Source organism: Miscanthus floridulus, chromosome 18 (genome assembly GCF_019320115.1).
Source record: "Miscanthus floridulus cultivar M001 chromosome 18, ASM1932011v1, whole genome shotgun sequence".
Classification (NCBI taxonomy): Eukaryota; Viridiplantae; Streptophyta; class Magnoliopsida; order Poales; family Poaceae; genus Miscanthus; species Miscanthus floridulus.
In genome coordinates, this window is record NC_089597.1 from 53,014,985 (window position 1) to 53,026,509 (window position 11,525).

Here is an 11,525-nt window from a genome sequence, read left to right on the forward strand (position 1 = left end):
CAAGGCTCTGATATCAATTGAAAGGATCAAGATGCCCAAGAGGGGGGTGAATTGGGCTAATTCTAAATTTCTTTGTAATAATTAAGTCCTATGGTTAGCCCAATTAACCCCTTGTGCCTAGAAAGTGTTTCTACTGATCTAACGCACAAAAGTTTAGCAACCTATGTTCCAATCCTACTCTAGCATGGCAATTCTAAGAATGTAAATGACAAGAATTGAATTGCTCAAAGTAAATGCTCAAAGTAAAGAGAGAAGGAGGAACACGGCGATGTTTTGCCGAGGTATCGGAGAGTTGCCACTCCCCACTAGTCCTCATTGGAGCACCCACGCAAGGGTGTAGCTCCCCCTTGATCCATGCAAGGATCAAGTGCTCTCTACGGGTTGATTCTTTGACACTCTGTCGCGGTGAATCACCCACAACCGCTCACAACTTGAGTTGGGTCATCCACAAGCTCCGCCAGATGATCACCAAGCTCCCAATCACCACCAAGCCATCTAGGTGATGGCAATCACCAAGAGTAAGAAGCATGGACTCTCACTTGACCACGACAAGCCTAATGAGAAGGGTGAATGCACACTTTGCTACTCTTGCTTTCACTAATGAGGGCTCTCTTTGAGATTCTCAAATCTCAATCACCTCACTAGGACCTTGCTCTTCTTGGCACTCTCAAAGGTGTTTCTCAGCTGTTGGAATGAGAAAAAGTATCCCCACACATGAATGGAGGAAGTATTTATAACACTGGTTGAAAAACGAACCGTTATGTGCCTCTGCGGGGTGACCGAACGCTCCGGTCAGTTCACCCCAAACTCCAGTGATCAAGTGGTAACCGGACGTTGGACAGCATCCGGTCAGCACTGACCGAACGCGTCCGGTCATGATTTTCCCTCTCTAGAACCTTATTGGAGTCGACCGGACGCTGGCCCTCAGCATCCGGTCACTCACCTCTCAGTGTTCGGTCACTTCCAGACGACTTCACCTTGATCAAATAAACTGACCGGACTCTGCGCCAGCGTCCGGTCAGTATTTGACCCTCTATTCACTTCCAACTCTCAATCATGCGTGAATGAAGTTTGCTCCAATGGATCTAAGGGCTATTTTGGAGCTACCTAGTGCTAGATTTAGCAAGTGTGCACCACACCTAACTCACTAGACTCACCTAGGTCAAGCTACCCATCCATACCCCCCTTAATAGTACGGCCAAAGGAAAAACAAAGTCCTAAACTACTCTAAGTGTCTCTTCAACACCAAACAACACTTAGAACTAGTCCATCCTTAACCTTGTCGTCCATCCTTTGAAAACCGAAATGATTTCCATCGTAGGGGCATGACCACCATCATCGAGAGGTGCAAGGCGGTGTGGGAGAACTTCAAGAGCTTCAACCGCGATGCCATTGTTACCGCCGTTACTCACGCCCTTGCGGTGGTCCGGTCCCACTACCTAGCCATTGACCTTCAGGCGATAGGGCCTGGATTCGTTAGAGGGATGGGCAAGGTGGAGCACCAGTAGCTGGAGGATGAGGTGGAAGACACGGCGAAGAAGCTGGCCAGCGACATCGACCTGTTCGGTGAGACGGACGGCGATGGCGAAGCCTGATAATCTGCTTGGAGAACATGCTGTAGTAACTGAATAGAGTAGTTAAAACACGCAAGGGCGCAGACATATATCTTTGTATATGTATAAATGTTGACATGTGCATGTTTATGCAGTTTGCTGGTATTGCGGTGAAAAAATCGTTGTAGTATTAACCCTAACGCAATTATACGTAGTATAAGTTGCGTCCGAGTAGTTAGTTCGTTTCTAAACCCTTTGGCCTTAGCTAGCCCATAGTCCATAACATCGAGCGCAGAGCCCGTGCATGTGTAGGAGGAACAGGCGTGACCAAGGAACCACAGCTGACCACCCATAACGCAGAGCGTGGAGCCCATAGCACGTGTAGGGAGAGATCAGAGACTGGGTCTTCTCTAAAGAGAACAGAGCAGAACATGTGCTGCTTGGCGGTTGGCAAAATAACTTGGAGATAAACGTAGTATAAGTGGTGTCCGAATAGTTAGTTCTTCACTGAGCTCTTAGCCTTGGCTAGCCCATAGTCCATAACGTCAAGCATGGAGCCCGTGCATGTGTAGGAGGAACAGGCGTGACCAAGGAACCGCAGCCGACCACCCATAACGCAGAGTGCAGAGCCCATAGCACGTGTAGGGAGAGATCGGAGACTGGGTCTTCTCCATAGAGCATAGAACAGAACGTGTGCTGCTCGGTGGTCGACGAAACATTTTAGAGATATGGAGAAACCTAGCGAAGTGTTTTATGGTGATCACATGTTGGAGATATGGAGAAACGTGGCGGAGTGTTTCTGGCGATCACATATTGGAGATATGGAGAAACGTGATGGAGCAGTTATGGCGATCTCATACTGGAGTTCGTTATGGCGAGCATGTGGCATCGGTAGGAGGCCGAACTAGCCACGGCAGAGGAACGCTAGCGAGCGGCGGCGGCAAGGGCATCGAGGATGGCAGCGGCAGAGCTGGCAGCGGCCAGAGCAGAGGCGGAAGCAGCGGCGACGGCGGATGCAGCATGTGCGGCAGCGATAGAGGTCGAGGCTCTACGCGGCAGCATCAGTAGCTCCGTTTCTACTGACGACAGTGCCGACGCGGACCTCGAGCTACTGGGGAGGGAGGCAGCATGAACGCGGGCGGTGCAGTGGGCAGCCATGCACTCCCACAAGCGCGATGGCAGCCTAGATAGGCGTAGACACACTGGCAGCGCTCCTACAGGTGGCGCACATGGCGGTGGTGTTCCTGGAGGAGGCGCGCATGGCGGTGGCGCTCCTAGAGAAGGCGCGCACGGCGATGGTGCTCCTAGAGGAGGTGCGCACGGCGGTGGCGGATGGGTCGATGGAGAGCGCGGCTTTCATAGGTAGCGTGGCTCTCTCTCCCCAGATCGGTACTGTGGTTTCCATGAGCTCTAGGCTGTTGTCAGGGACGTCGGCCCCGACAGTGGGTGGCCTACCCTCACTAAGACCAACTACGTCGAGTGGGCTACGGTGATGAGGGTAAAGCTCCAGGTGCGGCACATGTGGGATGTAGTCCGGTACGACGACGTCGACTACGACCAGGATCGATGGGCGCTGGATGCCCTCATCGCTGTAGTCCCATCTGAGATGCAGTTCTCACTTACCAACAAGCGGACTGCCAAGGAGGTTTGGGACGCCATCGCTGTGGCACGCATCGGCAGCGACCATGTCCACAAGTCCACACTGTAGGCACTTCACAAGGAGTGGGAGAACCTAGCCTTCAAGCCAGGTGAGGACGTTGATGACTTTGCTCTCTGTCTCAACACTCTGTTGTAGAAGATGGTGTAGTTCAGCGATAACACCTATGGCAAGGAGAGAGCTATCAAAAAGCTCTTCCGCTGCGTCCCCAAGAAGTACAAGTAGATGGCTCGCTCGAACGAGTCCCTGCTGGATCTCTCCACAATGTCGATCGAGAAGGTGATAGGTCACCTCAAGGTCGTTGACAGCGATGAGCCACAGTCTCTCTTGGGGCCCATCACCACTGGCGGGAAGCTCCCCCTCACTCAAGAGCAGTGGGCTGCCTGCTAAGGTGACCAGAAGAAGGGGGAGCCTTCTTCCGCGATAGGCGGCCACAAGCATGGCAAACCGTGCAAGGCATGTAGAGATGCCCAGGCCGGGGCACGAGGACGTGCCGAGGGTGATGCCCGCGGAGGCGCCCAGGGTGGCGCCACCGGCAAGCACAAGCCAGCACGAGACGACACCTGCCGCAACTACGGGCAACTTGGCCATTGGGCCAAGGACTGTCGATAGCCACGACACGACCAGGCCCACGTTGCACAGGCAGAGGAGGAGGAGCCGGCTCTGTTCATGGCACATGCAAGCATCGAGCTACCTCCAGCGGCACCGACCGCAGCGGCTCTCCTCCACCTTGATGAACCAAAAGCACATGCCCTCCTCGGTGATGACTCCAGCAATGACAAGACTGATGGATGGTGCCTCGACACCAGTGCCACCCATCACATGACCGGTCGACGAGAGTTCTGCACCGAGCTTGACTCTAGCGTTCGAGGCTCCATCAAGTTTGGGGATGCCTCCGGCGTGGAGATCAAGGGCGTCAGCTCCGTCATCTTCACCGCCGTGTCTGGTGAGCACAGGCTGCTCATCGGAGTCTACTACATCCCCACGTTGAGGAACTCTATCATCAGTTTGAGATAGTTAGATGAGAACGGTTCACGCATGGTGGTTGAGGATGGAGTCATGAGGATTTGGGATCACCATCATCGCCTTCTTGCTAAGGTATATAGAAGCGCAAATCGACTCTATGTCCTTAACGTGCAGGTGGCACAACCCCTCTGTCTCGCTGCTCGTCGGGACGACGAGGCATGGCAGTGGCACAAGCACTTCGGACACCTTCACTTCGAGGCCCTAAAGCGGCTTAGTGCCACGGAGATGGTGCAAGGCCTGCCATGCCTCGACCATGTGGAGTAGCTCTACGATATCTGCATGTTGACGAAGCAAAGGTGACTCCCCTTTCCCCAGTGGGCAAGCTTTCGAGCCAAGGAGAGGCTCAAGCTTGTGCATAGGGACTTGTGTGGCCCGGTGACACCGGCCACACTGGGAGGATGACGCTACTTCCTGCCACTCATCGGTGATATCTCCCGCTACATGTGGGTGATGGTCCTCGGCAGCAAGGGAGAGGCTGCAGACGCCATCAGGCACTCACAGGCTGCTGCGGAGGCGGATGGCGGCCACAAGCTGTGCGTGCTGTGCACCGACAACGGTGGCTGAATTCGTGTCATACTGCGTTCATGAGGGCATTCAGCGCCACTACTCCGCGTCGTACAGCCCGCAGCAGAACGGTGTCGTCGAGTGGCGCAACTAGATGGTTGTGGGGATGGCTTGGGCCCTTATCAACCAGAGGGGTATGTCGGCTATCTTCTGGGGAGAGGTGGTGGTGTCGGCCATCTACATCCTCAACCACTCGCCTACCAAGGCGCTCGATGGCAGGACGCCGTACGAGGCTTGGCATGGGCGCAAGCCGGAGGTCTCCCACTTGTGGGTCTTTGGCTACCTCACGTTCGCCAAGGAGCTTGGCCACATCAGCAAGCTCGATGACAGGAGCACTCTGAGAGTGTTCATCGGCTACACGGAGGGCTCGAAGGCCTACCGCATCCTCGACCCGAAGACACAGCGTGTGCGCATGGCGTGCGACGTTGTGTTCGACGAAGGGCGAGGATGGGCGTGGGACAAGGCGATGGACGACGCTCCGACGTACAACGACTTCACTATCGAGTACGTCCACTTTGAGGGAGCTGGGGGAGTAGGCACCTCTTCTTCGATGAGCGCGTCTACCCTAGTCCCCGAGCCTCCACCGACCCCAATGCCTGCTACTCCGACAGCACCACGCTCTCTAGCCAGGACCCCGGCTACGATGAGTTCTTCGCTGGCTCCACCATAGCCGGCACCGCCACGCACTCTAGCACCGACAAGCGCCTCTCCGGGCACGTCTACTCCAACACCAACTCAGGTCGAGCATAGCCCGGTTGAGCTCGCTACTCTGCTCTCTCACGATGAGGAGCGCATCGACGCGTACCACGACGACGAGCCGTTGCGGTACCATATGATGGAGAACCTTCTCGATGACTAGCCGGTGCCGGGACTAGTGCCTCATGACCTGGAGGCGCAGTTGCACCTTACGTGTGACGACGGTGAGCCTCGGTTGTTTGTAGAGGCCGAGAGACACGCGGCATGGCGCGCCGTGATGCAATTGGAGATGGATGCGGTTGAGAAGAACCGCACCTGGGAGCTTGCTGACCTTCCTCGTGGTCACCGCACGATCACCCTTAAGTGGGTGTACAAGCTGAAGAGGAATGAAGCCAGCGCCATCGTCAAGCACAAGGCTCGCTTGGTGGCATGAGGTTTCGTGCAGCAGCAGGGGGTCGACTTCGACGACGCCTTTGCTCCCGTGGCACGGATGGAGTCCGTGCGACTCCTCCTTATGCTAGCTGCCCAGGAGGGCTGGCGTGTTCATCACATAGACGTCAAGTCGGCGTTTCTTAACGGTGACTTGAAGGAGGAGGTCTACGTGCACCAGCCGCCGGGATTTGCGATCCCCGGCAAGGAGGGCAAGGTGCTCCGCCTGCGCAAGGCCCTCTATGGCTTGCGGCAGGCACCGAGGGCGTGGAATGCCAAGTTGGATTCCACGCTAAAGGGGATGGGCTTCGAGCAAAGCCCGCACGAGGCGGCCATCTACCGATGAGGCAGTGGAGGAAATGCTCTGCTGGTGGGTGTCTACATCGATGACTTGGTGATCACCGGCACCAAGGATGCAGAGGTGGCGGCATTTCAAGGAAGAGATGAAGGCCACCTTCCAGATGAGTGACCTGGGGCCTCGCTCCTTCTACCTGGGAATCGAGGTGCACCAGGATGACTCCAGGATCACGCTTCGACAGACTGCCTACGCCAAGCGCGTCATTGAGCTAGCTGGGCTCACCGACTGTAACCCAGCTCTCACTCCGATGGAGGAGAGGCTGAAGCTGAGCCACGACAGCACGACGGAGGAGGTGGACGCTACGCAGTGCCGGCGTCTTGTGGGGAGCCTTTGCTACCTCGTCCACACACGGTCGGACTTGGCATTCTCCGTCGGCTACGTTAGTCGATTCATGCAGCGACCGACGTCGGAGCACCAGCAGGCTATGAAGAGGATCATCCGCTACGTTGCGGGGACTCTCGACCACGGCCTCTACTACCCTAGGTGCCCTGAGACGGCACACTTCGTCGGGTACAGCGACCACGCCGGCGACATCGACACCAGCAAGAGCACGAGCAGGATTCTCTTCCTCCTCGGCAAGTGCCTCGTTAGCTGGCAATCGATCAAGCAGCAGGTGGTGGCCCTGTCCAGCTGCGAGGCCGAGTACATAGCGGCCTCCACCGCTTCGACTCAGGTGCTCTGGTTCGCTCGACTGCTTGGTGATCTCCTCGGCAGAGACACTAGAGCGGTGGAGCTCAGGATGGACATCAAGTCCGCTCCGGCCCTGGCAAAGAACCCCGTTTTTTATGAACGTAGTAAGCACATCCGGGTGAGGTACCACTTCATCCGAGGCTGTTTGGAGGATGGGAGCATCAAGGCAAGCCACATCAACACAAAGGACCAGCTTGCGGATCTGCTTACCAAGCCTCTTGGGAGGATCAAGTTCCTTGAGCTCTGCTCCAGGATCGGGATGGTTCAACTTTTCCATAAGACGACGCACAAGACTTAGGGGGAGAATAATGGATAAGTCTCTGTGTAGGTCTTTGTGGGGCTGCAGCAGCATGGTGGTCTTGCTGCCCATCAAGGACAGCATCCTTGACTGGAGGACAGTATCTTAGCATCTAGGACTAGCATCTAGGACAGCATCTAGGACTAGCATCTAGGATAGCATCTAGGACAGCATGTTAGACTAGCATCTTGGCATATGCTTGGCTGGCTAGCAGTTTATAAATATGTATCCCCAACTCCTCAAGTTGGCATGGCATTTATGTGAGAAATAAACCAGAAAATTACCCCAACTCCTAGTGTCATCCTCTCTCGATGAGAGTAAGAATTCTACTACTGCCGAGAGTAAGAATTCAGCGACTTAACAAACTTCAATGGATGACAAATGTTGCCGTGGCAATACAACCAAAAGATCCGATGATCGCTATGCATGTAAGGCCAATATTTGAACAAGTCTATGGTGCCCTTGCGCACCAGCAGTCAATGCCAACAACCAATACATCGGACACAACAAACATCCGCTTAATCCTACATGTAATCGCTTCGGTGTTGATGGGCCACAAGTGACATTCGGGGCATTGCATCTTTGTACATAGAAAATTTTGCATCACAGATGAGACCAAAAGAAAAGGAATGATACATTGTATCCGATAGAAGGATGGAACTGTAGTTAACATGGGGGGAAGATGTCGTCCGGTGTAAATTGGTCATGCGCGACATGGTTGCATTTGATGTTGTGTTCATTAACTTGGATGTTGGGTAAATGGATCTGTTTTGTCGGGAGCACGCTCAATAGTTATATGTTATGGTGTTACCTCTATTTTCATGCCTACATTCAGAGTTCCGGAGCTTGTGTGGGCTCATCGTCTTGGGCGCTTGGTAGTGAGTGTGTGACACATCCTGTTTGTTTGGGCTCTGAAGACGTCATGTGAAAGCGCCTTCCTTGTGTATTCTGTTTAATCTGTCTGGAAAAGTACATCCGACCATTGTATGAGTCCGATTTGCTTCGGTTAACAGAAAACCATATTCTTAGACTCAACTCTTGAAAACATTCAATTTACATCTCTAAGTGGTTTTTGCTAACGTGGTGCCGGAAGTGGTTTTGGCTAATGTGGCATCGTGTTAACGTCACGCTATGTCAACGAGGTAATATAGACTATCGTTTATGGAGATCACTTAAGACTTATTAAAAAAAATTAATAGAGCAAGATTTTATGAAACGAATGAAGTTTTCGAGCTTGTCCAAACTGCCTTCCCACTCAATTATTTGCTCTCGGTGCGTGCGCAAACCTATGATGACGACGACGAACAAGTGGTCTTGTCGCCCAAGTTGCACATGTCAGTTCAGGAGCCTGAGAAGTTGCACGCCGACTGCCACTGATAGTTCAATGAATCCGACACATCATCGTCATGATGTCTGCCGAAGAAGACAATGCTCTTATAAAGTTAAATCACATGATACATGACACATGATGATTAGCAAGACATTGCTACTGAGCAAACGTTTTTCCTAGTTGCATAGAAGGGTTACGTGGTGATTCACGCTGCAGCCTGCAAGGATTTGTCCTGGTGTGCATCCTCCATTTCATATTTAGCTAAATTTTAAATTTTAGAAGACCATATAAGATTCAAATAATTCTAAGCGAGAAATAAAAAGGTAGAGCATAAATAGGAAAAAATGAATTTGGTTTCATTTTTTTTAGTTAAAACATTTTTTATGAATTTTCTATTCTTAAATCAAATTTAGTATTTTTAAATACATATTTATTCCAAAAAAATATTTGGGTATTTTTTAAAAAAGTTATTTTTATACTTTGTTTAAAAAGTCTAATTGACCTTTCCGAATGACGCCCTAAGACAAGGTACAACTGTTGGAAAGGGAACATGATCAATATAGCCTAGCTGGATCCGCTAGGATGGTGGGGCTCATTCTTAATTAATCGGTGCTAGTTGTTTTATTCCGAAGCAAAGATATCCCTGGAGGCCGCTCGTTCATCCTATTATGAGCTTGTTTGGTTTCTAGCCGTTGGTAGCCACACCATGATGTGGTGCCGCCGCACTTTGTGGAGGAGAAATCATGAGCCTAAGGTTTGTCAAGAAAATGAACTGCATGCGCTGTGGCTGCTGCAAGTTTGTAACAAACTAAACAACACCTTTGGTTTCCATGGCTGCCATCAGTTGTGGCGTGGCGTGTTGTGACTTACAACCAAACATGTCCTATATATTCAGGTCTAAGAGATATTTAGATATTCTCTTGCGGATAGAGCCTGAAAGGAGAAGAGGGGCTGAAATGCCAGCAAGATCAATAACCAAAGATCAGAGTTTATTTTAATCCCATCTCATCTTCCTGTTCATATTAAAAGTAGCGAGACACTCCACTACCCTACGTAGGCCAAATGGAAGGATCGAAGAATCATGATGTGCATTTCCACGAAAGTGAAGGAGACTAACGTGAAAGTATGCGCTCTGTTCATTTGGGCTTGTTTGGCTTATAAGTCATACTTTTTCAGTCAATGAATAGTATTTTTCTCTCACACCAAATCAGCCAACAGTACTTTTAGCCATGGCTTATCAACCAAACAAACCCAAACGAACAGGGCGATGATTTACTTCCCTCGTTGCTGATATGACGCCATGTAGGACGGCTAATATGTCACTACATAGGGCGACTAACATGAGGTTTCAAGAGTTAAAAGGAGTTTTAAAATCTAGTTTTCCAATTAAAGGAGACAAATCATGCAGTAGGTTAGATGGACCTTTTTAGGTGTGCACTTGAGTGGGTTCACTTATCATGCCAAAAAAATTCTGCGCTTGCGGTTTTTGTGTGTTTGCAACGTATTAAGCCTGATATTGTGAATAAGACTATATTAGTTTTAAACTGACCGTAGCTCACCTAGACGGGTTCCTCGTGGTGGAGCTTGTCCACCTGGTTTTCACCAGGTTCGCTGGTTGGTTTCTAGGCTGATTTGGGCTGGCTGGTGCTGGTTTGTTGTGAAAGAAAAACATTGTTGGCTGACTGGTTTGGGCTGGCTGAAACCAACAAACGAACAGGCTGTTTGAAGTAATTGAGTTGACATGGGTGCTCATACTTTCCTAAATTTATTCTAGTATTTATTAGATGTGCTCGTATTTTTCTTAATTTATTTCAGGATTTAACGATATTCTTTCAGTGGTACATCTACTAGTTCAGTCTCAGTTTAAGCTTTTACTGTTTGTGTGTATTCGTAAGGATGAGCGTACGTGTATGTATAAGGGTATGCATATTGAAAAAAGAAGACTATTAGCTTACTATTATTTACACAAAAGTTGCGCCAACATGTGGGCCCTACTGCTGAGCCCCTGGCAACAGGGCCCTCCGCCCCGCACACTAAATTTACAGACGCGACGCGACTACGGGAGCAGACTAATGATGGCTACTAGTCTACTACCAGCACTGGTCCGTTTCCCACCGACGCACACGCACGACGCCGGCGCCCGGCCGCGGCCGGTGGGGCGGCCCGAGCGAGCGGTCGTACTGCGCTCGCGCGTCCGGGTCCGACAGCGTCTCGTAGGCGCGCTGGATCTCCAGGAACGCCGCCGCAGTTCGGGACGAGGACGAGCGGGAGGTGTCGGGGTGAAGGCGCTTGGCCATGGCGCGGTACGCGGCCTTGATATCCACCTGCGTCGCGGCGCGGCCGACCCGCAGCGCCTCGTACAGGCTCCCCGCCGCCGCGAGTGCCGGCGCCGTGGCCAGGGGCACGGCTCCCGCCATGAGACCGCCGGCCGCCCACCGCTCCTTGCCTGCTCCGCTTATTATATTGCTGGCTCTAGGGAAGAAGGAAGATGATGTGAGCTCTGCCTGAACTGTGGAACGACGACTTGGTTGGCGAGTGCGAGCCTCAGTGACGGTTTGGACGAGGTGGATTGGGTTTATAAGTGGGAGGCCCGAGCCCACCTGCAGCCCCTTAATTAAAGGTGGAGATGCGATGTCGCTGGAGAAGATGAGTGCGCGTGGCACTAGGCGCTAGCCATCAAAGGTGCCGTCGCGGGATGGGGCGTTGCTTTCTTCTAGAAGATGCTTTCTTGTAGAAGTAGTTGGCTCGTCTGAAGGTGCGCCTCCTTCTAGAAGATGCTTTCTTCTAGAAGAATTAATTGGTTAACTTCTGTCATTCTGTGTCCGCGTCGGAGGAGGCGCACCTTCAGGCGAGCCAGCATGGACGAGTTCGGTTCACCGTGGGCTCCACACCAGGACTTCGAAAGGCAAACAGCCGTAGTCCCT

The 11,525-nt window shown here is 52.0% G+C and overlaps 1 protein-coding gene across 1 annotated transcript; it reads right to left on the reverse strand.

The window, feature by feature from the left end:
* Positions 1-10,503: 10,503 nt before the first annotated feature.
* On the reverse strand, positions 10,504-11,162 carry LOC136522681 (chaperone protein dnaJ 11, chloroplastic-like). Its single transcript, XM_066516492.1, has one exon. The coding sequence runs from the start codon at positions 11,016-11,018 to the stop codon at positions 10,692-10,694; it is 327 nt and encodes a 108-aa protein (XP_066372589.1). The 5' UTR covers positions 11,019-11,162; the 3' UTR covers positions 10,504-10,691.
* Positions 11,163-11,525: the final 363 nt, after the last annotated feature.

Coding starts and splice junctions, on each gene's coding strand:
- LOC136522681 (XM_066516492.1), bottom strand. CDS start 11,018: ATGGCGGGAGCCGTGCCCCTGGCCACGGCGCCGGCACTCGCGGCGGCG.